The 27,433-nt window shown below is 35.0% G+C and overlaps 3 protein-coding genes across 10 annotated transcripts; 1 reads left to right on the top strand and 2 right to left on the bottom strand.

The window, feature by feature from the left end:
- Positions 1-198: 198 nt before the first annotated feature.
- On the bottom strand, positions 199-13,687 carry LOC105250485. 6 transcript variants are annotated; one of them, XM_011256617.3, is made up of 8 exons: positions 13,072-13,201; positions 7,235-8,367; positions 4,399-5,771; positions 4,066-4,250; positions 2,830-2,856; positions 1,340-1,582; positions 949-1,206; positions 199-846 (listed from the first exon to the last, which is right to left on the bottom strand). In XM_011256617.3, exons 2-8 carry the CDS (start codon positions 7,344-7,346, stop codon positions 651-653), a joined length of 2,394 nt encoding a protein of 797 aa, XP_011254919.2. In that variant the 5' UTR covers positions 7,347-8,367; positions 13,072-13,201; the 3' UTR covers positions 199-650. The 6 variants fall into 6 exon arrangements, with proteins under 6 accessions (XP_011254919.2, XP_011254918.2, XP_011254920.2 ...); XM_011256616.2 differs by lacking the exon at positions 13,072-13,201 and adding an exon at positions 12,592-13,003; XM_011256618.3 differs by lacking the exon at positions 7,235-8,367 and having other exon boundaries at positions 13,072-13,687.
- A 655-nt stretch (positions 13,688-14,342) lies between these two features.
- Positions 14,343-19,482, bottom strand: LOC105250500 (serine/threonine-protein kinase ULK3). The gene is made up of 8 exons (XM_025406591.1): positions 18,941-19,482; positions 18,038-18,189; positions 17,505-17,719; positions 17,143-17,369; positions 16,352-16,613; positions 16,001-16,198; positions 15,581-15,765; positions 14,343-14,526 (listed from the first exon to the last, which is right to left on the bottom strand). Exons 1-8 carry the CDS (start codon positions 19,046-19,048, stop codon positions 14,422-14,424), a joined length of 1,452 nt encoding a protein of 483 aa, XP_025262376.1. The 5' UTR covers positions 19,049-19,482; the 3' UTR covers positions 14,343-14,421.
- A 365-nt stretch (positions 19,483-19,847) lies between these two features.
- Positions 19,848-24,644, top strand: LOC105250487 (potential E3 ubiquitin-protein ligase ariadne-1). Of its 3 annotated transcripts, none has more exons than XR_889130.3 (9): positions 19,848-20,273; positions 21,325-21,604; positions 21,692-21,865; positions 21,947-22,009; positions 22,102-22,317; positions 22,399-22,956; positions 23,072-23,298; positions 23,409-23,834; positions 24,028-24,643. XR_889130.3 is itself a non-coding variant. In XM_011256623.3 (9 exons), the coding sequence occupies exons 3-9, from the start codon at positions 21,395-21,397 to the stop codon at positions 23,488-23,490; spliced, it is 1,530 nt and encodes a 509-aa protein (XP_011254925.1). In that variant the 5' UTR covers positions 19,848-20,273; positions 20,782-20,964; positions 21,325-21,394; the 3' UTR covers positions 23,491-24,644. The 3 variants fall into 3 exon arrangements, 2 of the variants coding, with proteins under 2 accessions (XP_011254925.1, XP_011254924.1); XM_011256623.3 differs by adding an exon at positions 20,782-20,964 and having other exon boundaries at positions 23,409-24,644; XM_011256622.3 differs by having other exon boundaries at positions 23,409-24,644.
- Positions 24,645-27,433: the final 2,789 nt, after the last annotated feature.

Genomic DNA, 27,433 nt, shown 5'->3' with positions numbered 1-27,433 from the left:
ACAAAAACACTATGAAAAATGGAGAGTCTAAAAGATTATTATTTTTTTTTGTGTTATAAAGAGGTAGAAATAAAATATATATATATATATATATATATATTACATATATATATATATTGCATGCGCACGTTTAAAAACAGGTGCATGTATATATATATATATATATATATATATATATATATATGTATATGTGTATTTATGTTATGTGTGTATACTGTGTGTATGTGTGTGTGTGGAATGATGAGATATATTCAATTTGAAAATAAGAATGTTCTCTTTCTCTTTTGTCTATTTTGTCCTGCAACAACTTTTCACACTGTAGCAGATTTTGAATAAAATAAAATAAACAAAAAGCAGATCTTAAGTGTCAACCATAATTTACATGTTTCGGTTTTATTTACATTCTTTTCAGTAAATACACTGGAGAAAGAAATAGCTCTCTGGTGTCACTGTACATAAACTTTAATCGTTCGGGTCGTATGTACTTTGTTAAGTATCACACACGAGATATAATTCTTTAGTTAAATATCTCGAGGGCGTCTCATAACAATGTTACGTACGTAATCAATATGTAAATCAATGTGTTATCGGCTTATTTAAAACGCCGAATGATAGTAATCGTAAGTAGGCCAGTAAGGCTGTAGCCAATCCTAGCTGGTACGTTGGCGCTTTTTGGCAGGGTGCTCTTCAGATGAATGAGCCGAGGAAGGCATGACCATATCTCCTCTATTAAACATATATTTGAATTGTGGCATGTATTTCATTACACTCCTAACTTGGATTAAAGGTAGATCTTCAACTAACGAAGAACATTTGCCTGCTTCCATTAACATCTTCATTTGTTGTCTGTAAATATAAATTATATAATTTAATTATATAATTTTCTTTATGCAAAAGTATAAAACATGTCATGGAATATACTGTTTTCCATATCTATTTTTATCTCACCTATTTCCTTGATATAAGTCTATATGTAAAACATCTGTAAGGACTTGTTTACAACTTTCAATGTCACAGGCAGGAAAAAAGTTGGAAATAAAATCAGGAAGTGTCATTAACAATTCAGTATAGATATAAGGTTTGAAGTTGATGCAAGGTACCATCTTTTCTTCAACCAGTGCTTTCTGTATTTGGTAAGGTTGTACATGGCAAGTTGACATATGTGTTTCTGATATCGGTATTAATGGTTTTCTCCCTCGGGTATCCCTAAAAAATTACTTAAATATGACAAAGTGTTCATTAAATCAATCAAACGCAATAAATATTGCAAAAAAAAGTTCTATTAAGCACATATCTCTTCATTCAATATTTTTAAAATAATGATAAGTCTAATATATACCTGCTACTGCTACTGCTACTACCGCTGCTACCGTTGACTGGTATTAGAGGAGGTGGATATTTTACATGAGATGTGTTATGTACAGATGGTGTATGTCTTTGCTGATGTAATAAAGTCGATGCTGATGTATGTACTGGCATTAAAGCTTGAACTTGTTCGCTCAAGCCAAGCATTTGTGGATATGTACTTGCTGTGACTGCATTAGGTACACCTAATGTAGGTGTTGTATATGTAGTGGTCACCCTGAAATAGAAAATTTATTACATTATTTTTTATTACTTTGTAGAATAATTGTTATTTTTTATTTTTATTATACTATTTATTTATATATTCTATTAAAGTCTTTAGCCTCTTTAGCAATGAATAGTAATGAAGATAAATCCATATTTTTTGTGGTTTTTATTGCTTCTATTTTTATCTTAAATTCATTTAAATAAAGTGCTCAATACATTGCAACATCAGAAAATAAAAAATAAAAATTTGTATATACACATGAACAATACAGAACTTGTATATACAAGTGATTGTGCGTGATTAAATTATATAATTATATGACATTTATGTGCTTATATAAATTACAATAAAAATTTTAACAATAATTAAATTTATAAATGTATTTTTTTGCAATCAAATTGTAAAAAATTTCAAAGTGTTATTAAAATTAATTTATATAAAAACAATTTATGTGAAAATATATAAAAAATATATATAAAAATATATAAACATATATTCAATAATTTTATAAAATAATTTATAATAGTGCTGTCAACACTATTTCAAGTATTAGCCAAAGCATTTTTGTTGGTATTATAAAATAATATATATAAAAATAATATATAAAATAATACATATAATATTGGAATATACAAATTATAATTATATAAACTAATGTGTAATAATATGAAATGATATTATTTCTCATAAAATTGTTAATTGAGGTATAATACTATCGTTTTCTTTATTTTTCGTTTTCTTTATGGACAAACTAGTGGACTCGTTGATAACTAATGGATAATCTTTTTCTAAATATAGGAATTACTCAATCATTAAATCATTTTAGACGAGAGACAAACACTTCTCAATTATCTGCATATTTGTACATTGAAACTATTCCGTTCATATTGACAGCACTATAATACAAAATTATGATAAATATTTTAAAATATTAAGTACATATATTATATTATGTGACAAGTGTATGCAAGTAACCAAGAAAGTTTGTGCAGCTTCCTGCCCCTCATAAAAACTGCACGAATTCTCTCTTAGTTATGTGTGATAATATTAATAAATATATTATAAAAAGCAGAAATTTACAACTGAGTCAATGTATTTATCACGCAAAGAAGCTTCAAAGACAGTCATATAGATTAATTATAAGTATTAATATTAGAATTTTATTTCTGTATGAATCAGTTTGATATAATCTTGTGCATGCTATCTTATTTCTTATGATAATCTATACGACTATAGTATATTTTACAAAGACTCACCAGTCATCCTTCCCATAGGTGGGATAACTATATAAAAACAAAAACACGTTGTATGTACAAATGCAGAAAGCTATAGTGCAGATACTCTACATATAATAAATAATTATACTTTATATATAACACAATTGTTTAAGCTGGTAGAAACATATATATGGCAGTAATGAGATTAATATTCCATGCTTAATGTGTTGTATACAAAGAGTGAACATTTTCTCCTTCACAAATTATCTTAATATATTAATTTACTTGATTAGGGAAAGAGAATATACTATTATAATTTCTTTTCTAAACAAAAATTTATTTAACAATATGTTTATAATTAATATTACTGCACTAGATTCATCAAATGTATGATCTTTCATTTTTTTGAAAAACTATTTTGTGGTCCAAAAACAAGATAAAATTATAGGTGATTAAAATTTAAACAATATAATAACACACATGTAACAATATAAAACAGATGCAATATTTTTATAGGATATTATACAATTGCTACTGTGCTAATTGATTCCATATATCATAAGCAAGCATGTACTCTGTGTGTAGGTGAAAATACTATAAAATTGCCAAAAAAGTAGAAAATATTTATATAAATTTGATATATATATACCTAACTTTTAATAAATTAAGTTTTCAATATATAGCAAATGATAGTATTTCATTTATAATTGTTTCAAAGTATCTATTTAGATCTTGTAAAAAATTAGAATTGATCTTGTAAATATTTTTATTCGAAATTTCATGTACAAATCAGAAATTTTAATTAACTTTCTTTATTATGTGTACTTTTTAATGTTTTCTACTCATGTACTACATGTGATAAAGAAAGAAAGATACAGAATCATTTAAATTTCAAATATTAGATTCGAAAAAATACAGAAAAAAAATAAATGGCCTTCATAAGTATTTTTACTTGAATAACATTTTCATTTTTTATCAGCAGAAATTATGATGGAGATTATGTACCACAGATTCAATATTTTTCTAAACAACTAAAAACAAGATACTATCATTTTCTGTATTAAAAAATTTAATTAAAAGTGAAAAGTGCCAAATTTGAATAGATATCAGAGAACTGATAAAAAAATAAAGATATTTTTGAAATTATCTAAAGCTTTATAAACTTTATTACATATACATGCATATATATATATATATATATATATATATATATATGTGTGTGTATATGTACATATAAGTGGCACATGACTTTTAGAAAATTTTATTAATGCTTACCCAAGATTGGGTTGATTGGAGTGAACAGTTGCTGCTCGTACAAGAGGTGGTGGTGGCTGAGCTTGAGCAACTTGGGCTTGCATGGTTGTAGTCGGATATACTCCAGGATATTGAGCTGCTGTTCCACTACTACCTGTTCTACTTCTCGATTGTGGGGGATAGTTTTTGGCAGCAGCAGACATTTGCTGAAAATTAAAAACTGTACATTTGATGTGAAGTTGAACACAAAAATATAAATAGAAATTTAGCATAAATAATATTGAGATTTATAAAATAGGCGTCACTATTATATAGTCGACTTTAACAATTAAAACAATTAGGAGATTAGCTTACGTTGAGCATATTCGCACGTATAAGGGAACTAGCTTGGGAACTGAGGGCCGGTTGAAAGGTAGGTTGACCGCCGACGAGACCCGACCAGCCGTTAACTACACCTTGTACATTATTTAGCATAGGTTGTGATACTATGTTCGATCTACCGGCGGGAAGTCCCGATGGAGAAGAATGCGCGGGATGTGTTGTCACTACGGACCTGGTCTGTCCATGTAGTCGCGTCATTTGCGCCGCTGTACTCACGACAGTTCCCCGCGGCATTATGTTAGGCATCGGCGTAGCACGCGCGTTTAAAGGTGGTACTATTTTATTTGCGCTTTGCACAGAAGTAGGCTTAGTCGCTGGCGGTGTGGGCGGTTGTTTCGTCCATCCCCCGCCGCTACCATTGCCATTGCTGTTCACCAGTAACTGCGAGTCCATTACTTTGGTCGGCCAATAGTCCTCGAAGCCGGTACCCGGTGGAAAGTAACTCTTAATATCATTCAAACTAATCACTGAACACGTTTCACTGGCAAACAGTTCGTTACGTATACCCTGTACTTTACAGCAGAACTTCAAGTACGATAGATCCCAGCCTTCGAGTTTTTCCGCCTTTAACTTGAGATTCTCGGTTTCACCCTCGAAATAAAATAACGGCACGTACTGTAGACCATCCTTCACCGTGTAAGGTACTACAGACTCCTTATTTATTCGTATGAAACCGCATTTCTCCGCTTTGCGTCCGCTCGTTACATTCGGATTGCTACCTGCGGTCAATTTCGTGTAACATACATCGAGAAACGTATAAAACTCCTTGGCGTCCGAGAGTCGCACCACTAAGTCTTTGCACGTAAATGTGTCCCTCCCGAATTGATTCTCACAATGCTTAGTGTTAATATCATTGAATAATTTGCTTTCAGCCTCCGTGATATAATAACTTCTTATACACGTACAGCTGTAGATGTCCGCGTGGAGATAGCTCAGGTACTTGTTGAGAAGCTTAGATTCTAGGATTCGTACGGCGCAATACTTTTCGCCGGACCGAAATATATAAGGTATGTGACATTCGTCGAAGCTTGTCCAGCCGAATCGTCCTCTCTGGCTGTCGTCGTCGAGTGCTGGTGCTTTAATCTCCATAGTAACCGGCGGTTTTGGAGCCGACGATCCATCGTTTGGCCGTTTGTTCAGATATCCAAGAATACTGGGAAGATTAGGCTGCTGCTGCTGCTGCTGCTGCTGCTGCTGTTGCTGCGGTACGAGACATTGCGGCCTCGGTTGTTGCACCGCTGGCATGTTTAACATTTTCGTCTTGTTCGCTTCCACCATTTTGGCAGCCAATTCACGGATCTCCGCTTCATCTGGACGTTCTTGTTTAACAACAACTTTATCGAAACCTGGAAAGAAAATAAGGAACGTATAAGCTTTGTCTCTGCGAGCATCATTATTCAATTCTTAATTTTTACAACTAATTATGCATATCGCATCAAAAAGATATGACATGTTGTTTATATTAAGATTGATGATGTATGATATAAAATATTTACATTAAGTGTAGAAAGCTTACACACTTCTTTTATTATACTATAAAAGTCAAGAAACTAATTATATTACGAGAGAGTGAGCATCGCAAAAAATTCTACTGATATATAGATACGTTCTTTATATTGTCTTCAACATTATTGTCTCTTTGATTAATGACAAACTCGATCAAATGTTATTTTCAAATACTTTATAAACTTATTAATTCACCTCGCGGAAGTATGTATTCATATATCATATATATACGTATGTATCCGTAGGAATAAATCTTAAACAGAATATGCAGACGAAATTTCTATGCACCAACACAAATAATTATTTACTCTGGCCACTACAACGGTTGACGTAACTGACTTTAACACGCGATACTAATCACTGGAAGCCTTGCCAAATTAATGAAGCAATGATAACACAAATGAGTTTTAACACTTTTCACGTATACGTGTATAAGCTAAAATATGCATTTTTTCAAATTAAATTTCTCAATGAAAAATCAAGTTAAATTTCAGAAAAAAGAAAAATATATATTTATTATAAAAATATTACATATTAAAATATATTAAAATATATTATATATTAAAAATATATTATATATTAAAACGACTATCTTTTATCGCACAATTTATTTTACCGAATGTAAATATACTGAACTTTTCGTTTTACGACGTAACGATTATACATTTAAAATACAAAAGAATATTTACAGTTTAAAAGACAATCGCACGCTTTAAACTTCCTTTTGATCCCAATGACCGAAACCGCGTCAAAACAATTGAAAATTTTCATGTAGCGTAAATAAAGGAGTAAACGTGCCGAGTTTCGTGTAAAGATAGACTAAATAAATAAATAGGTAAAACCAATCATCGCGCACGTGACAAGCCTTAATTAAAGATTCTCGATCAATTTCTCACACTCGATAACACGATGGCGCATCGCGTCGCGATTATCAAAACATAAACCGCAGCGTAAACAACACGTTTTCCCTTCTCCAATAGCAACGACGAGGATTCTTACAACTTGTCATCTTGATTCTACAATTCTATCAGAAACTTATTCGAATACTCGCATACTTTAATCGGTCATTCACTCGGGGCCTCTTACGTGACGACGTAAGAAACTGACATGTATAATTTTGGTGACCTCTGCTTTTTCCCACCTACATCTACCAAAGGACGCATTACGCCAGTCATTCTACTTGTACGATTGATGACAAACAAAGTGTCATTGTCCTAAGACATTGGAATGCGACGCCGGCTTGAATTCCCGGATCGACATTCAAGTGTCAAGCGAATAAGACATGTACGAAGGAGAGACATACTGAGTGACATTCGCTCAGGTGCCATCCGCGATGGACTGCTTTTCTCGAGCCATATGGCGTCGGTGCTGCTGTCGGCACTCGCGACCGGTATATCCGTGAAGCCGTTCCTCATCCTCGACGGTCGAGAGGGTTCCCCTTGATTCAGTCGCGAAATCACATCGCAGCTGAACGGTCCGGTAGACCACAGTGCCTCCTTCGTTGAGGTTATAACGTGCGGTATACGTCCACCTACGGGTACCGCCAACGATATCGCGCGCGACCCATGTTACATGACGGGGGAGCGAAACGAGGAACGAGAGGAGAAGAGGACGAGGACGAGGATGACGTATCAACGGTGGACGTTCAAGTGTATAAAACACACACGAGAAAGTCGTTTCTCTAAATGATGATCTCGATTCTTGCAGTTTTCACGCTTTCCCTCGACGATGAGGACGACGTTTCACTTTGTGCGCCGATACGATTATACCAGGTGGCGCGAAAGATTCTCATCACTACACCATCATCGCTGTCGCTACCGTCATCGTCTTCGTCGTCTTCGTCGTCTTCGTCGTCGTCGTCGTCGCTGCCACCGCCGCCGCTGCCACCACCATCACCACCATCGCGCTCGATATGCGTTGAGGGTTTAGGCGAAACTGGGGAAGAACGGGGTACGTAGACGGTATCGTTCCTCCGCCGACTACGTGCATGCTCCGGGCGTAGCTCCGCGAGCCGTTGGAGCCTTCTCAAGGATCACGGCGCACTCGAACGGGGACAGCAGCAGCATATTTTATCGGGCGCGTTTTCCCAGTCTTTGGCGCAAGCCTCGATTTCAAGCCGTCCGATAGGCCGCGTCGTAACGACGAGCTGTCCGCCCGCGGCTCCACGGGGACACTAGGCGCATTTCCGTGTGGTCTAGTCCGCGTACTCTACGCCAACTTGGCAGCGCTCTCTGCGCGGACTGTACCGCGCTAGCAGGGCGCTAGGTATACGTGCCCGCCAGTGTCGTCCTCGACGGATCGCGCTCGAACCGGCCTCGGCATTCTTGAGATATCCGCGAGCCCGCGCGGCTCTTCGTTGGGAGATCGTTTGGGATTCACGGATTCAGTGACAGCCGCGATGTTTCGACGCGGACATGTCATTGCCCGCGACCGTGTCTGGAAAATGTGTTCAAATACATTGGTGATAGGATATTTGACAGACACCGGTCAATAAGTTAGCATGTTTTCGATCAAGTGACCCACTGATTCTGCGACATCCTGTATACTTGCGGAGGAGACTTGATTGAAACTTTTTCATCTGTTTTTTTTTTTCACTCCGTGTCACTTGAAGCGTAAGAATAATTCTCGAAACGAGTGCGTTCAATAATGCTCAAAATGGAGCGATCGAAAAATAGATTCGCGATATTTTCACGTTAAAATGTTCTTCAACAGAATAAGGCAGAATCGTCAATCTCCAATTATCGCACGTCCAATTAATTTCAGTTAATTAGTATGCAAACTCTGTGATTACAAGTGTGTGTGTGTGTGTGTGTGTGTGTGTGTGTGTGTGTGTGTGTGTGACTAATATAATATCCTCTTTATAATGCTCATATAATATTGCACACGTATTTTTTCGAATTTTTCTTCTTTAAATCTTTCATTTTAATTGAAGGAAATTATATATATATATATATATATATATATATATATATATATATATAAGATATATAAATTTTCCATATCTATCTATTTCTATAAATAGAACTGCATATTTAATGCTAGATATAACCGAGTTTCTAACTAGTAATATAAAATTATAATTCAATCTTTATATTAGAAAAGTAAAATTTAGTCACATTCTATATTCTACAGGAGGAAAATCATTTCCTTACAAATTTATCTTTTATAAACTAAGGAAGAAATTGAACGAATAAAAGGATAAGGCACAACTCTATATTAAACATATATCAAATGTCCCTAAATATCATGTCAAAAATATTCTGCTATAAACCTAACTTTTAAGGAAAACCGTCATGTTACTACTTCTTTGAAATGATGAATAAAATCCCGCCATTTTTGGAATAAACGTATCATTGCGCGCACTCGATACATATTCATTCGAAAACGAATTCGTTTCTTTCACGTGCAATTTTGCAAAATTTGCTGCAAATACAAATTTTGCAAAGTTTCGCAAATTTTGATTCCGACATCTCTGATTTTCCGAGATGCGATATAGCGCCTATACGTGGATAATCGAAACGAATGACGGCCCTCGATCTCGAATCGCGCGCATCGTGTGACATGGATCAGTTGCAGGCGCTAGGTACATACCACTCAAAGAGTAGCCAGGACTGGCGCGTAAGATCGCGCAGACGATGTGACAACATCGCACGGTCGATATGCTCTTTCAGGCAAAGTGCCAAGATTGGTAAACGCACGCGGGAGTATATAGTCGTTTCAGGTACCTAACCCTCCCCTCCCTCTAACGCCCGCGCTTGATTCGCTGCTCTCCATCACTCCTGGAACTCATCCGTGGGGTTCACCCTGCGGGTGGGGGTTCGCGGAGAGGAGTAGGAGTATGGAAGTTGCGCAGAACCCAGCCAGACGTTAGCTCCCGCTCACGCCATTGCGCAGCTCTTATATAAAGCCGTCGGCCGCCTATGTACTACATATGTATTATACTTATTATTTTAATCATGATTTACGAGCGCGGCGTTGCCGGTTCTCGCTCCGGGCACGCCCATTCCCTCTCTTGTCTCACTTTTCAGCCATATAGGCGAATACATAGAAACGCGCGCGCGGAAAAGCAACGTCGCTTGATCGATACTTGAGAAACTTGCAATAAAAAAATGACTATCGCGAATACATTTCTTCGATGGCCCGCGAGTATATGGATTAAGGATTCTCTCGCGCACATTTTGTCTAATGTAAATATAATTGAACTTCCTGCCGAATGCATTTTTTTTTCAATAATCCCCGAAACTTTGCGCACAACGCGTATACATGCTCCAAATCTATTATTTACAATACATTATATACCCATTAAATATCTATTATTTACAATATATTATACATCCCTTGAATAAAAAATACATGCGCCGGAAATATATACATATCCGATTAGCTCATATCGTTTTGCGACGTTGCGGCCTTGATGGCATCTAGTTTTATCGCGCAGCGATGTTGGGCCAGTTGTTGTGGCAACACTGGAAAGCCATAGTGATCTATTTATAGTAGCCCTCTAACGCCGCTGTTGCTATGCCAGGCGAAGGCATATTGGCCCGAGGGTGGGGCGGAGATAGGTGGGGATGGATAGAGTGGAGGGAGAAGAAGGGTAAAGTGTAGGTGGCGCGAAGAGAGCAGCGGGGGAGGGGGGAGCCACCGACAGAACAATATGGCGGACCGGATATATGTGTATTCTGCCCCGATCTATCCACATTCTGCTATAACTCGACTTTCTCTATCTCGCTTCCGCGTCCACGCTTTCCTTCTCCCTCTCCCTCGCGCGCGCTATATACGATTCTCTAATCTACATGATAATAGCTTCTCCTACATTTCCTGCACCTTGCGAAAGTACGACCATGACGAGCGAATGTTACGCAACGCGCGGGGAACCTCTATAGCGGGCGAAATATAAGGATAGATCGCGAATAGAACGTTAATAAGGCGCGCGTTTCCTTCCCGCGGCCGATGAATAAAATCAACACGGCGAAGGTCATCTCTCGTCTCCGCCCCTCCTCCCCCTCTCCCCCCTTCCCCCGGAGGAAAAGTAAAATAGAGCAAAGGGGAGGAGGAGGTGAGGAGCCGAAGAGACGAATGAAAAAAAAAGATCCGGACCGCCGTCCTTTACGCAGGCGTAATTTTTTTTGCGCAGCTCGCGCAAAATTGCATATGGCGCCGTTCACTCGCAGCAGCTGACGAGGGCTCGCGCGGCTCCCATGCAACGCCGAAGGCACGCGCGGAGACATAGCGCTACGCGAGCGAGCTCGGCGAGCCTCGGCCATCCTCGGCGCGAGCTGCCTCTTTGTTACATCATTCCTCGCGCTTTATGTAGTACATAGGGGCGGATACATTATGTATCACGGAGCCATACATATATGTATGTCTCTCTCTCTCCCGTTGTACATAGCGCGCGCAGGCGAGCAAGCCGGTCGACGGACACCAGCGCGCACTTGCGGCAAGTAAAGCCTGGCTCCGTGTTACACGACGCGCTCGCAAACAAGACGCCGCGCGTTCGACGTATTGCATTATTACGTGTACGTAAGAGGCACGACGCGGCGAAGCGATTTAACGGAAAATATACGACGCCTGGGAAATTCATACCTTCGTAATAATGGCGCGAAAAATGTACCGCGAGGTGGATTCGCGAAGAATTTAAGAGCGCGATGACGTCCCTTGATATTTATGCGGCGAATATCCGAAGAATATCTCGAGACGATGTGCCGTACCTTTTATATTGTAGAATGTTTGTGTATGTGTATGTTGCGTGTGTGTGTGTGTGTGTGTGTGTAGGTGCGCGCGCGCGCAACATCATATTAATATAAATGTTGCGCAACATTTGTAATATCGCGAGATAATATTTCAGAGAAGACACATTTGTTAGTTTCATTACTCGACAAATAATTTGAAATTTTCCCGAATGTTTTTCAAGACTCTGAATATCCCAGCACAATATTCTCGAAAGGGTCGTCTACAATGGCCGTAGCTTAAGGTTGTAAGACTCAAGAATTTGACCAATCACAGTCAAGTATTAAGGGAATATTCGACCGTGATTGGTCAATTTCTTGAGTCAATTTCTTACACCTTACAACCTTATGCTATTAAGCCATTCTAGACGACCCTTAACAACACACGTGTTCAAAAGACATCCGAAGGACATTCAAATGAAGTCAAAGGATATCCTCTGGATGACCTCTGGACATTTTTCGAGCACGTGCGCTGTTTAGGTTTTAAATAACTGAATATAAGACATCTTTAAAGTGCAAAGCCACGTATATATATTGAAATATTAAAACTACTAAACAATCGATAGTAATATATTATTAATTCTGCATGGAATATGAGAAATGAAATTTTAATTCATCAAACAAACCGTATTTGTTGAAGAATATAAACTCTCGTTTTCAATATATATATATATATATATATGACGTAATAATTTTACATATTTAAAAGATACTTGTCACATAAATTTATATACACATTTATACACACGTGATAAACAAGTAGAGCGAGAATGAAAGATCGCAAACATCGTCTGACGTTCGTGTTGGTAATGATCGTTCTTTTACGTTTAATATTTGTACCGGGCGGATTCTCTAAAATTAATCCGCGTACCAAGAAATTAATTCATTAATCGAAACGCGTTCCGAAACATTGATAAAATACACCATTACTAACCTAATGGATATCGACTTTCATTACGTCGGTTCTCTTAACAATATATTCTTAATCGGCATCGTAGAGGCGAGACGTCCACGTTGCATTCCAGTAGAGCAGAATCGAATCGTCCAACGACACGGACGCTCGACTTGTCAGCGGTCGACCAACAATTACCGGCACATTTCGCCGGCTTACGAGACGCGTCTCGTGGAAGGCATAACACTCGCATGAGCGAGAATAGTGCGATTAATCGAAGGGAAGGGGATCGGGATGTGTGCGCGCCACAAATAAAGAGGACAACGCGAGGCGCGGGACGACGCGCGACGGGGGACGAGGGGGGGAGAGCGCGGGGGGAGACGAGGGAAGAAGGGCATAAAGGTACACGCCGCGGCGGACTCGGCTGGCGCGGTCGCGTCGGCTCCCGCCACCGTCGCCGCAGCCGTCATCGCCGTCGCTAACCTACCTAACCTCCCATCGCCGCTAACCTCAAAACGTTACCTTTCTTAACGTAAGCCTCGACGATCTCTACTTCCTCGTCGGTTATCTTGTCGCTCATTTTCTTCTTCTCGTTAAGCTGGATATCTATGCACATAATTCCACGCCGCCGTGCGGAACTCTCCTCGCGACACGGCCGACACGATGGCACCGCGCGCCCGTGACATTTACATCAAGTTGCTTGAGGGAGCCAACGAGCGCGAGCGGGAACGCGCGCGAAAATTCGTACACGGCTGATCCGGCGAGCGACCGGAAGGAAGACACGACCGACGCGGCAAAAGTCACGGCGCACTCTCAGAGAGCGCTCTTAAACCGTAATACATCCGCGCTACGTTCTCGTAGTATCGCACTCGTGTACATGGCCGGGGAAGCGTAGGGAAAAAGAGGGAAGGCCGCAACACGCCGGGGTACGTCAAGACACGTCGAGACAGGCACGAGAGCAGCCGCGCGATATCGCCGCGCCGGTGTTCTATATCGTGTTTTATCGCGACGCGAACGAAACGCACCTCGTTCGTCGCCGACTTTCTGCCGTTCCGCGTTTTCTGCTGTTTTACCAAGTAACCGGGACTGGGTTTCAGACACTTTCAGATCAGATTTGAATGTTGTACACGTTGCCAGTTCTTTCTCGTTACTTCCTCTCCTATCCCCGAGCCGCCTAGTCCCCCTTTATCTCCTTCCCCCCCTCGCCCGTTCCCCCGCCTCTCACCCCCCTTGCAGTCCTTATGTACTTAACGGTTGCGACGTTGCCGCACATCCGGTGGCCGCGTGGTGGGGGAACGAGAATTTCCAAGAGGTGGGGGTTTGTATATAAGCGCGAACATGGCGGATTGGATGTAGCGGGGTTTTGCATGGCGAATGGGACGAGAGTGGGGAGGGGATGTACATATATATATATATATATATACACGTATATATATACATAAAAGGGGGGAGGTTTATAGCTCAGAAATGGGAATTTTCCATGACGTGTTGAAACAACAGTGACCGTTATTTGATCACGTGACCGTACTAGAAATCGGTAAGGGCGCCATGCGACGCGCGCGCCCTCATCTTTCAAAAAATCCTTCACTTCCGTTTGCGAGGGAAATATTGATTTTTGACATTGATCCGTAAGGGGATTAATTAATGTATCTTTAACAAATATTTATATTGTATATCGCGCGCGTTATAATTAATAACCACAAAAATTAATTATTAAACCTCCGAGCGGCGTATACGATAAATACAAAATTATTTATTGTATAAATTAATTTAAAGAATAATACATGAGCGGGTAATTGCAAATTTATAAATTACGGAATGCAAAAAAATTAAAATAAAATAATTACGATGCTATCCCCATCGTATTATACATTACTGTAGTACACATTGCTCGTCGGGTGTTCGTTGCGAGGAATCTATGTCTTTTGTAGCTAGAAGTCCTTTGGTACTTTCAGCTGCCTTCATCCAAATTTGTATCTGTTGATAAAGATCAATAACTTATTTAAACGTTTCAAGAAATTATATTCTATGCACATATGTATATATATCATATATACATATATATATATATATATATATATATATATATATCAAATCAAATTCAATATATCCAATCAAAAATAATGTAAAAGAGTTATATTTTTTAAATTAGATTTTATGAAAGAAATTTGACATGGAACGTTACATTCTAATTTAACTAATGTAATAATAGCACAATAGCATTTTAACCTTCTGGCAATATTCTTTTAATAGCTCACAAGTTGCCTCGTGTAACATGTACCGATACAAGTAAACGGAAACATTGCGATATTTTCATTTCAAATTGATGTTCACGCTTTATTTATACTACTTTATTTTCATGTTCGTGAGTTGAGCGTCGTACAATTAATACAATTTCCGGAAGATTTATTTTTAAAGTTCTTTTTTTCATATTTGTTTTATGTTACTTGAAATGAGTTTACAAGATTCCATCATACTTTCACTACTTTTTTTCTTTAATACTCTGTACTTTTCGTTTAAGCTATTAAAGTTAAGGGATGTACAAGTTATTTTTAACGAAAGAATAAAATAGCGAGAAATATCGATGCTTATCGATGCATCGATATTTTATGATCAATGAGTCATTATAAATGACTCATTAATAAATTCATCATCATCTTATCATCAAATTATTAATTTAAGGACATTAATCTAAAATTAAAGTAAAAATAATATTCATTTGTTAATGCATTTTGAATCATTTAAGAATGTTTACATATTATATTTGTGTATATATGTTCTTTAATATTTAAAATATTTGAAATAATTCAAAATATACTGAATGGACATAAATTAACTAGTCAAGCGATAGAAAAAAAAAACTTATATTAATGATAGATTTTAATAACTTTTTAACATTTAGTACATTTTTTTGTATTCGATTTTGTATATTAAATTTTTGCAGTAAAATTTAAAAAAATTTTAAAAATATACAAAGATTTTTTAATCTGATATAGTTTGATATAGAAAATAATATATTTCATCTAATCACCTGCTTATGTAGTAAGTCTCTCCTTAGGCCTAATGGTTCCTTACCCAATAAAGGCACAAGTATACCTAAACAAGACTGAAATTTTTCTAAAGCCAGGGCATAATTACCCTCAGCAAGATATTGTTCAGCAGCTTCTCCTATTTCAAGTGCATCCGTCATACCTGTGGTACTCTTACTGAGAATTCCTATTGATAAATAAATTATATCACAATTGTTTATATTGTTACAATTGTTTATATTGTTTATATAATTTATATGAAGAATTTTAAATTCTATTATCTTAAAATATTTTTAATATCCTTTTTAATATCCTTTTTCGCATTAAATAACCAGAAACGATATTCGATTATATGAAATTCCATTTCAGATAAATATTGCATCATAAGCATTTTATTCTGAAAGATTCAATATTATACAAACGTAATTTATTGTACGCGAATGCCGAGCTTCTCTCTAAAGACGGTATCCTTTGCAAGGATGAAGTATTTCCTTTATTTTCAGATGGCGCACACTTTTCATCGTTATCGTCTACAAATGCTACTTTAAGCGTTTCTGCTCTCCTTATGTAATCATTCACACGATGCCGTAATATTTCCTTTCGCTTTGGATCACTTTCGTCTAATCAAATAATGTCTAATTATAATAAAATATTCGTAAGAGAATATTCAAATTAAAATACGAGAAATTTAAATCGAAATGTCGATCGTATTTAAACGATTGTTCAACTCGAGTTTAAAAAAAAAATATTCATGAGAAATATATCGATCTTACTTGTTAAAATTGGAATAAAATATCTAAGAGCCTCGCAATACAGATAAAATGCTTCTTGTACATTCTTCTCAGCATCCATTTCAACGGCTTGATGCACCAATGCCACTGCCTTATCGTAATTTTCTTTCGTCGGCGCGTGCTCTAAGTCCAGAAACTCATGCGCGAAAAATTCGTTATACGTTATTCGATCGGCAGGATTGTGCTTTAACAGAGCCATAAGTAAATCCTTACACATTGCCGATACATGAGCCGCCTTTGGTATCTATAATGAATAATACTAACGTTTACACAAATGATTCATGATTAAAAATTATGTATGAAGCTCTCTCAACGCGAATTAATATACGTATTATTTATACCGTATCGATCAAGTTAACAATTTTTGTGTATCGTATTATTTATTTCATAACGTCATATTAAGAGAAATATTTCAAAACGATGCGTTTAAATTTTTAAAAATTTCGCTTTTATATATTCTTACTAACTTTCCCTCATTATATATTTGTAGAAATGTATTCTATACTTTTAGTTTTAAAGCTCAGGTATATACTGAAAAAAAGTTTGTTAACTTAACTAAACCGTTCAACTAAATTATTATTTTTTTAATTGAAACGTTTAAATATTTCAGTTAAATAGATGTCATGTTAGATTTAATATGTATTCGTATTTAATATTTAAATATTTCAATTAAAGAAATAATAATTTAGTTGAATAGTTTAGTCCAGTTAATAACTTTTTTCTCAGTGTAGTAAAAATATTGTCTATACGATAGTAAAATAAATGTCAATCACCTCAATAGGTTGACTATCTTTGATTTTTTCTGCTAGTTCCTGAAAGCTACTGCTAGAATAGGGAGCTTTCCCGAAAAGACACTCGTACATGATCACCCCGACACTCCACAGATCAACGCGAGCATCATATTTGTGTTTCAACAGCATTTCAGGTGCCATGTAAAGGGGTGAACCACGTATCGCGAATTTGTGCTCCGAATTCGAGAGATACTGAGCGAAACCGAAATCTGAAACGGCGAGGAACAAGTAATGATTCGTCTGTTGAGTACATCATTCTGTTAAAATAAAAAAATGTACATATATTTCTTTCCAATTTTTTCAAAAATATATGAAAAATAAAATAAAATAAATTGACGATATACCTCCAACTTTGAGCACTAATTGAGGTCTTCTCGTTAACAGTAAATTTTGTGGTTTGAGATCCATGTGACAAACATTATGATCGCGCAAATATCTCATCGCTAACGCGAGCTGTTGTAGAAATCTGCGACAAATGTTTTCAGGTAGTTTGTGTTTTTTCTTTATAAATTTCGACAAGTCTCCACCGTCACAGTATTCCATGACGATATATATATGCCTGTTTATACGTATATAAGCATTATTATTTTTTCTTCTTTAGGAAAAAAAATATATATAAAAATATAATGTTAATATAGTGACGGCGAAAATGATTTTTTATCGAATTATCTGTGATTATATAATATATAATTCATTCATCAACTCAGTAAAATAGTGAAACATTATTAAAATTTATTATTAATTAGTACAATTCAGTAATATTTTCAGTAAAATATTATATTATAAATATTATATTAATATATTATATTAATATATTAATATATTATATTAATATATTATATTAAAATATTATATTATAAAGTCTCATGTAACGAACCCTTCATCCCAGAAAAAATCTTTCATCTCTACGATATGCTCGTGCTTGAGAACATTTAACAGCTTAATCTCTGTCACGAGATTGTCGATCGCTGACTTAGAGAGCGATCCTTTATCCACACACTTGATAGCGACTACCTCTCGACTCCCACCCTAAGAATAATCATCAAAAGAAATAATGTTTTATAGATTTCATAACTTATATTAATGCAGTCTTGAATCTAATTATAAGAAGTCTGAGAATCCATGTGTGAAATATATTTTAATATATTTATGTATATATATATATGTGTGTGTGTGTGTGTGTGTGTATTTTTTTTAAATAAAATATATATATTTACTAATATATAGTATATATTTTAAGAAAAATACAGCCGCATCGAGTGATATATTATACGCTCAAAATTAACTCTGTAATCTCCACTGAAAAATTTATATTTTATCCTGAAACATGAGATCTATAAAGGCAGATGTTATTTGCAAGTCGAATGCCACGGGTGCCAAAGAAAGCAAATACGACACTGTAATCTGATAATAAATATGCAAATAAATGCTATCGTTCGAAAGTGTATTTATCTTTTTGTAAACTGTAAATACATACATCTACACGTGGGAATCTTTGTATGTACAACACATAGCAATGTAAGAAGTGCATATATATATATATATATATATATATATATATATATATATATTTATATATGATAACTACGATATCAGGTCTATTTGTTCCGCTTGCACTTTCTACATTTAGCTTTTTCGCTTTCTCTTTCTCTTTTTTTCTTCCTTTCTCTTTACGCAAATATATTATTTATTTTATGTAAAGTGCAAAAAAGTTAAGGAAGTGGAAAAACAAAACAAACATCATAACCATACTCTACGAATCTAAAAAATCTACACGTACCTTCTTAAATGCTTTGTAAACGGTCGCATAGCTTCCGGAGCCAATCTTTTCCAGCATAGAATAATCACTCACGGTGGGTAGGCTCATTTTTACCGAAAGTAGGTTCATTTATCGCGACATTTCTAGTGAAATATCTTAAAGATTACTATGATAATACAATTTTTGCTCCAGCACGCGTTGCTCATGCGCGCTACTTTGCGTTATCTCAACAGATATATCAAAATAATTTCATACTGTTCATACAATCAAAGAATTAGACTGCGTAAAATTAATAAATCTCATTTCTTTCAATATTGGAATATATTAATCGATTCCTCAGTGGAAGGTACGAAACGTCATGAAAAAGGAATAATTCACGTGACAGTGCTCAAAGTGCTACGAGTAATTTACAGTTGACAGGTTAATGTTTAACGCCGACGCTGTAAAAGATGCGCAGGCAACAACTGTCACGATCTTTATTGACGCGAGAAAGCACGAGTGATGATTCTAACGCGTCTGTTCAGCATCAGAAGCGTAAATTACTCCTCGGATACTACTCGTTGATAAACAATGCCGAGTAAATCGTCGGCGTGAACTAGCGCGAATACGGTCGCGTGTGCGTCAGCTGTGCGTGACGCGTCGCGAGGCTCACTTCACGCGCTACGGACGAGGATTATCGCGACGGAGTTAACGTCACGGCCGCGCGACAGGGGGCGCGACGGGCGGCAGTTGGCGAGCGTTCGTTGATGCGAGCCGACGTTGGCGTGACATCGCTCTTCCGTCGTCCTCGCGAAACGATCCCTCTCTCTCCGTCTCTCTCCGTCTCACGAAATTTCCCGTGCGATTATCCCGTACACGAACCCGTCTTCGGTCGCGGACGTCGACGACGGAAGAAGACGGCATGCTCGTCGTTCGATCGACGAGAGTTGTTCCGATGCCGCGCGTCGTCGTGGACGTGACAGCAGCGCTCCCGCTATAGACTCGTTCAACGCTTTCTTTCACGGCGAACTTGTGCGTTCCTCGAGCTTGAAACGTGGTTATTGTCCGCGATGGGAAAGGATAAATAAGATAAGGATAATTTATCGTGCATCGACGTGATCTCGTAACTCCAGTGTTGTGGTGGTACTCGCGAGTGCGACATTTCCAAGTAACCCTGTGTCCCCGCGACGTAAGAAAAGAGAAAAAAAAAAGAAAAAAAAATTACTGACTCTGTTTTTCGACAAAACGTCCCAGGAATATAATACAGGTTTAGCAAGATACGCAGATAAGTTGCGATGTAACGTGAGTTTCGCGCCGTCCATTTGTTTACGGTGGATTTCTCACTCAATTTCGCAAGGAACTGTGAAATTTGTCGGTAAGGCTTGTTTACAAGAAGAGAGACATGAATTTCTCGTCGCTCCAAACGATGCTCCGCGAGATTAGGTCACGATCGCGCGACCAGCCTTGATATACGCGTGTCATTGTATTTTATTATAACGCGCGCTAATTAGCGAATCTCAATTGCGACACGTTTGTCCTTCGCGCATGTATTTTTATCGGATGCGAATCGGAATCGACTCTTCCGATGGCCTCCGATCATTCTTAGAAGCGCATTTTGCTCGACACGTGACACGATACCCGCGATTCCTAGAGGATGAAAATTGCCCTCGACGAAACTAATAATACAAAATATCAATTCCACGAACATATTATCGTCCAGCCGTTGATCGCACCTATCCTGGTCGCGGTAAATGTTAATTGGTTGACCGAGTGAGCCTGTTGGCCGTTTTCGCCGTGAGATTAGCCGTTAGTGCGTCAGCTACCGGAGTTCATTTCGGATGTTTTGGCAGCTGATTTTGCTCCCCTTTCTCTTTCCGTAACAGAAACGTTTGAAAATTTTGCAACCCTTTACACTGCCGAAGAGTTGAAACATTATCACGGGAATTTGGTTTTCCGACGTGTCAACAATCCGCCTATCGAGAGACTACCTTTCTGGATGCTTTATTGGGAAGCATCAAGAAACGATGACGTCATGTACTGAAACATAAGCTGTTTTCTCGTAGCAGGTGCGCGTATCAAATTTTCGGAGTCGCGAATTATTTGTTGAAGTTGACACGCGGTGAACAAACATCAATTTTCGATTTAATTTTGCCAGACACATATCACGTATAAAAATGTAAATTACACGATTAATGAATTTGTATCATATATATTAATGCAATAGTGGCTTGTATCTATTGTTTATTCAGATGTGAATATTTTTATACTGTGTTACTATATATTTTTATTCAGATGTGTATATTTTTATACTGTGTTACTATATATTTTTATATTGTGTTACAAGATTGGTATTGATTGAATTGACACAGTGCGAAATCCCAAGATATATTCTTGCGACTCTTTCTATTCAAATTCTACGTGTATAGGTGCGGTATATAATTGATCAAGAAAAGGACTTTAATCCAGAGAGATTGCTTCTATTATTTTCTCACAACAATGGATTCGGAAGAGGAAACACTTTATGACGATGTTGATTCTGGTAATGAATCAAGTGGCGATGATGTTGACTTTGCCATGGAAATAGAATCTGGTAATCCACGTGAACGAGCTACCGATGTCGATGAATATCCTTTTGAAGTACTTTCCACAGAAGAGATTGTACAACACATGGTCGATTCTATAAAGGAAGTCAACACTGTTGTTGAAGTAAGCTTTACAGATTACAATAATTAATGATTGTACATTTCAAGATAAATACTAAAACACATGTTTTATGTATGCGCTAATCTACAGATACCAGCAACAACTACACGTATTTTATTAAATCACTTTAAATGGGATAAAGAAAAATTGATGGAGCGTTTTTACGACGGTGATCAGGAAAAGTTATTTGCTGAAGCACGTGTCATTAATCCATTTAGAAAGGGTCCGTTAATAAGCAGAAGTCGATCCTCGCAAAGTTCTTTGGTAAATGTGTAGAATTTACTCGAATTATATTTTGTGTGTCATTCATAAATTACAATAAAATTTATTTTATTTATGTTTAAGTCCAAAAGAATGACAAATGGAACAGAGGAATGTGGAATTTGCTTTATGATCTTACCAACCTCAGTAAGTTTACTATAACAAGGTTTCTTTAAAAATAGTTTTTAAAAGTATTAATAAAAAGGAATAAGATAAAAAAAACTTTAAAAAAATGTTAGATGATGACTGGTCTCGAATGTGGGCATCGTTTCTGTACCGGGTGCTGGGGAGAATATTTGACGACTAAAATCATGGAAGAAGGAGTTGGACAAACAATTGCATGTGCTGCTCATGCTTGCGACATTTTAGTCGACGATGCTAGTGTTATGCGGCTTGTCAAAGATTCCAAAGTTAAATTAAAGTATCAACATTTAATCACCAACAGCTTTGTCGAAGTAAATACTTGTAATGAATATATTTGAACTTATTGGACATTATAAATATAAGTGTCTCTTACATGTATTTTTTTTTCTTAGTGTAATAGGTTATTGAGATGGTGTCCTTCTCCTGATTGTAATAATGCTGTTAAGGTGCAGTATGTAGAAGCAAGACCAGTTACTTGCAAATGTGGACATATTTTCTGTTTTCACTGTGGTGAAAATTGGCATGATCCTGTAAAGTGTCATTTACTCCGAAAATGGATTAAAAAGTGTGACGACGATTCTGAAACGTCAAACTGGATTGCTGCCAATACAAAAGAATGCCCTAAATGTAATGTTACTATCGAAAAAGATGGCGGATGTAATCACATGGTTTGCAAAAATCAAAATTGTAAAACTGAATTTTGCTGGGTATGTCTTGGGCCATGGGAACCACACGGTTCCAGCTGGTATAATTGTAATCGCTACGATGAAGAGGAAGCTAAAGTAGCTAGGAATGCACAAGAAAAATCCAGATCAGCTTTACAGAGATATTTATTTTATTGCAATAGATATATGAATCACATGCAATCGCTGAAATTTGAGAGTAAATTGTATGCCAGTGTAAAGGAAAAGATGGAAGAAATGCAACAACATAATATGTCATGGATTGAGGTATATCAACATAATATTATATTAATAATACATATTTAATAATACACTTATATATAGTCACTCGAATTTATTGAATACAAAATTATGCAAACTAATCTCTTTATATATGTTTCAGGTACAATTTTTGAAAAAAGCAGTGGATATTTTATGTTCCTGTAGGCAGACTCTCATGTATACTTATGTCTTTGCTTATTATGTGAAAAAGAACAATCAATCTGTGATTTTTGAAGATAACCAAAAGGATTTAGAGAGTGCCACAGAATGCCTCTCTGAATATCTCGAAAGAGATATCACGAGTGAAAATCTTGCAGACATTAAACAAAAGGTTCAAGATAAATATAGGTGAGAATTGTATATCTGTATATAATATATTCTTTATTTTAGGAAAATAAAAGTATCCTGTTTACACAACTGTAATGTTTGTAAAAACAACACTTTATTTGCTTTTGAAGATACTGCGATAGTCGAAGAAAGGTACTTTTAGAACATGTCCATGAAGGGTACGAGAAGGAATGGTGGGATTACAAGGAATAGAGGATCTTTATTAGAGTTTCATTTCTTGGGGTGTGACACACAAGTTCTCTTCCTTCCCACCTCTGCCCCAGCTGTGATAAACTAAGAAAAAAAAGGAGCTAACACAAGAGACAAAAATGGAGTATGTCACAAAGTGATAAATGTGTTATATGCACTTTATACATAATATGCTCTGTGGTCACACATATATTATCGTTTATGATAAATATTGAACTCGAACTATTAAAATTCAATCTGATCGCCAAATAGTTGATTGGACACTATCTTAATTTGTGCTTGCTGTGTGTTGTACATCATTGTAGATTCTTAATCCTTGATAAAATGCCCCATTGTTTTAGATAATGGTAAGAATATTAATTATATTCATTAAGACGAACAACATGCGCATCATTATTAGTCAAATATTATTATTAATGTTTTAGCAATATGTTAAAATAACTCGGCTAAAAAATTAATATTTTAATGTATTTTACTGATGTTAATCGATTGCAATTTTTAAATACTGATGATTTATTTTCTTCCCATTACTATTTTAAGGATAGCTGTTTAAAATATAAAATGGGTCAGGTATGTACAACTAAGATGGATCACATCTCAACTGTTTTGTGCTATTTTGGACCACAATACGTCCAGGCTATAACTGCCAATCTTTAAGGGACACTAAATTATATGCGTATCGTCAGTGCTATGTATTTTTATTGTTAATGTTTAAAATGATACCCGTCCTGATTATATCATTTTTAAAAAAGATTTCAACACAAAACATCTTGTCAAATAGTAAGGATATAATTTTTATTATCTTATAAAATAGTAAAGATATAATCTTTATTATCTCATAAAATAGTAAGTATATACTCTTTATTATCTCAAAATAATAAGGATATAATATTATATTCTTTATTACAATTTATCCTTCTTTTATACATTTCTTATTTCTTTCTCTACAGACATATATTTCAATTTGTTATTCATACTGACGTTGCGCAGTTCAAAGGGGGCCAAATGTGATATCTTCACATGTATCATATTGCATGTCGTAAAAAAACATTACACAGATGTAGAACACACATTTATATTAAATTGTAACAAAATACTTACACTATTATCATTGTTTCTCTCTTTTTGTAAATCTGATATAATTTAAATGATAAATTATACAATATATTTTTATCTTAACTTGTATTATATTACATTTCGATTTTTTAAAAACGGATATATTCCAAACAGTTTATAATTGTAATATACATATGCACACATCTCTCTCCTCCTCCCCCTCTCTCTCCTCTTTCCCTCTCTTTCTCTTTCTCTGTTTACATAATGTTTTAGGTATTTTGTATGTTACCATGTTTTAATTAAAATGTTGATTGTAATTTTACATAAATGTGACTATATTTTTTAAATTTAATCTTACAATTATTTCAGGTTATTTTATTATCCTTATCATGTTTCTTTTATCATTGTGTTATTTCTTTCATTTAATTTTATTATTATTTCTACATAACGCTGACGATATGTTTTATGTACATTAGCTAAATAATTAATGGTTGATGATTACAATAAAATATTCACTTATTATCGTCAATATAAGTGGCAGACGAAATGAGTTCCATTTGTACAGTTAATGTAATGTATGTGTATATTATATATATATATATATATATATATATATATATATATATATATAATAAAATAAATACTTTTAAACATAGTAATATCAATAATAACAAAGTAAATGTAGAAAATTTTGAAGATTTATTGAACAGAATTTGTGTGTTGATTCTTGCTATTATACATTAGGATCTGAATAAAAGTTGAAATGCAGTTGTTTTCTGTACAGTCGCAAAATTTGATTAGATGTAAGGAAATTGTTAGATATATTTCCGCCAGAAAAAAGTCTCTAGTTTGTGATTTTATAATTGTATCCATTCAATTCGTAAATTATAATAGCATATTAAAAGAGCTCTGATATGATCCTGTATAAAAATAAAATTCATAAATGTTCAAAATTTCTTGTACATGACCCAAACTTGAGCTTTTTAGGCTGAGAGTCTTCGTATTCATAAAAATATGTGGCATATATGGAGTTGAAATATTTAGCTGTCAAACTGTCAAACATATCCAAGAAACCACTCTTGTCAACGATGCAAATGTTTAATTGCATTTTAGTTGGGATAGATTGCAAATTCTTGTGTCAAAGATTTCATTATTCGTTCATTTAATTTTATGAGAATATTTCATAAATAAATATTATAAAATTTACACAATAATAAAACAAACTATTTTATTAGTAAATTGTAATATAGAAGAAAATCGCGCGGCTTTACTTTTATGACTATACAAATCAGAATATGATACATTGGTTGCATTCTGAAAATCACTGTTGATATTGCAAATTTATTTCACATTATGTATATCACATTATGTAAATTTTCAGTACCAACAATGAATTTCAGAATACAGCCATTATCATCTTTATCATATTCTTATAGGGATAGATTTGTCATCATTGTTCGATGTTGCCTTTTGTTAACATAATTAAATACATAATGTATATTGTAAATACTACACACACACACACACATATATATATATATATATATATATATATATATATATATATATATATATTCATATACATACATTGTAAATCTTAAGTGATTTAGATCTCAATAGTCTCATGAGAATATGAAAATATGTATGAGATTTCACGAATGCTGAAAATGACAGTTAATATATTTCCTTGACAGAAATGTATCTTCATCTTTGATTAAGAAATAAAGAGAGGCAAATTATTATCCCATAGCATCCTATTATAACATTATACTTATTATGTATTCAAAATGCTTATAATTGAAATATTTTAATCATACAGAGAACTCGATAAATTCGAATATATAAGTATAATCTCTTTAAATATAATATTATTTTAAACAAAACTATCCATATCATGTATAAAAGTTTGTAACATGAAAAAATAGTTAATTTTCTACATATTGCAGCACATTTTTCTTTGCAGAAAATAATGTACTGAATGTAATGTAATATTTTAAAAGTATTATTAATATCAATGGAATGTCAAACACCTTTATGTATTTTTTGTGTTCTTCATTAACTCATATTTTAAGATTAAACATAGATATAGTGTGTATTAGAAGGATTATATTCATCATAATAGGAATAACGATTGTTTCACATATATGAAGTTATTATTTTTGATTATTTGCAAACATATATATACATTAGAAATATGTCGTTTACAATATTTCGTAGTAATTAAGACTGATTCCCCCCTTTGACATGACATAATGCGCAACAGTATATATATATATATATATATATATATATATATATATATATATATATATATATATTAAAACTTATTTTACTTATAATTTATAATGATACATTAAAATGCTTTCTACAATGTTGATTCAATGTGTTTTCCAAGAAAACAAATTTACTTACATCATATCAAGTAAGTCCTTGTATCATTTTATGTGTGAGCACAGTTTATATATATATATAGTAGCATAAAACTATATTGAAATTTTTTCATAGCAACAGTAAGTTGTGTGTGTTCTACCCTGTAAATTTCCATTGATAATAATATTTGATAGTGTTATATGAGAAATTATTGAATTTTATCAAGCATAAATAATGCAAATATACAGATGCAGATCTCACCCAGATTGAAAGATAAGAAATTATATTAAATTTTTGCTGTGAAGTTACAAACTGAGTAATTTTATCTCTTTGTAGTATTCTTTTTCAATTTTTCTTCCTTGTCTCTTCTTTCAATGATTATAAGAAAAACATATTTATTTTATAAAAGTATTTATTGTGAATATAAAATTTTTGCAAGTATAATAATAGAATATATCGAAGTAAAAAAGTAGCCGTTACTTGAATATATATCACGGTACAATTCTTAACTATTTCTTGT

The sequence above is a fragment of the Camponotus floridanus genome, unplaced genomic scaffold, assembly GCF_003227725.1.
Source record: "Camponotus floridanus strain SB8 unplaced genomic scaffold, Cflo_v7.5 scaffold15, whole genome shotgun sequence".
Classification (NCBI taxonomy): domain Eukaryota; kingdom Metazoa; phylum Arthropoda; class Insecta; order Hymenoptera; family Formicidae; genus Camponotus; species Camponotus floridanus.
Note: the sequence above shows the minus strand (reverse complement) of the source record. Positions and strands in the feature narration are given on the sequence as shown.

Excerpts from the sequence above, each read along its gene's own strand:
- LOC105250487 (XM_011256622.3), top strand. The coding sequence starts at position 21,395 with ATGGATTCGGAAGAGGAAACACTTTATGACGATGTTGATTCTGGTAAT. Across the intron at positions 21,866-21,946 it reads GATCCTCGCAAAGTTCTTTG|TCCAAAAGAATGACAAATGG; the intron begins GTAAATGTGTAG and ends TTTATGTTTAAG. Across the intron at positions 22,318-22,398 it reads TCACCAACAGCTTTGTCGAA|TGTAATAGGTTATTGAGATG; the intron begins GTAAATACTTGT and ends TTTTTTTCTTAG.
- LOC105250500 (XM_025406591.1), bottom strand. The coding sequence starts at position 19,048 with ATGAACCTACTTTCGGTAAAAATGAGCCTACCCACCGTGAGTGATTAT. Across the intron at positions 17,370-17,504 it reads ATTAGTGCTCAAAGTTGGAG|ATTTCGGTTTCGCTCAGTAT; the intron begins GTATATCGTCAA and ends TCGCCGTTTCAG. Across the intron at positions 14,527-15,580 it reads GAGACTTACTACATAAGCAG|ATACAAATTTGGATGAAGGC; the intron begins GTGATTAGATGA and ends CTTTATCAACAG.
- LOC105250485 (XM_011256617.3), bottom strand. The coding sequence starts at position 7,346 with ATGAGGAACGGCTTCACGGATATACCGGTCGCGAGTGCCGACAGCAGC. Across the intron at positions 2,857-4,065 it reads TCCAATCAACCCAATCTTGG|TTATCCCACCTATGGGAAGG; the intron begins GTAAGCATTAAT and ends GTTTTTATATAG. Across the intron at positions 847-948 it reads GACTTATATCAAGGAAATAG|ACAACAAATGAAGATGTTAA; the intron begins GTGAGATAAAAA and ends TTATATTTACAG.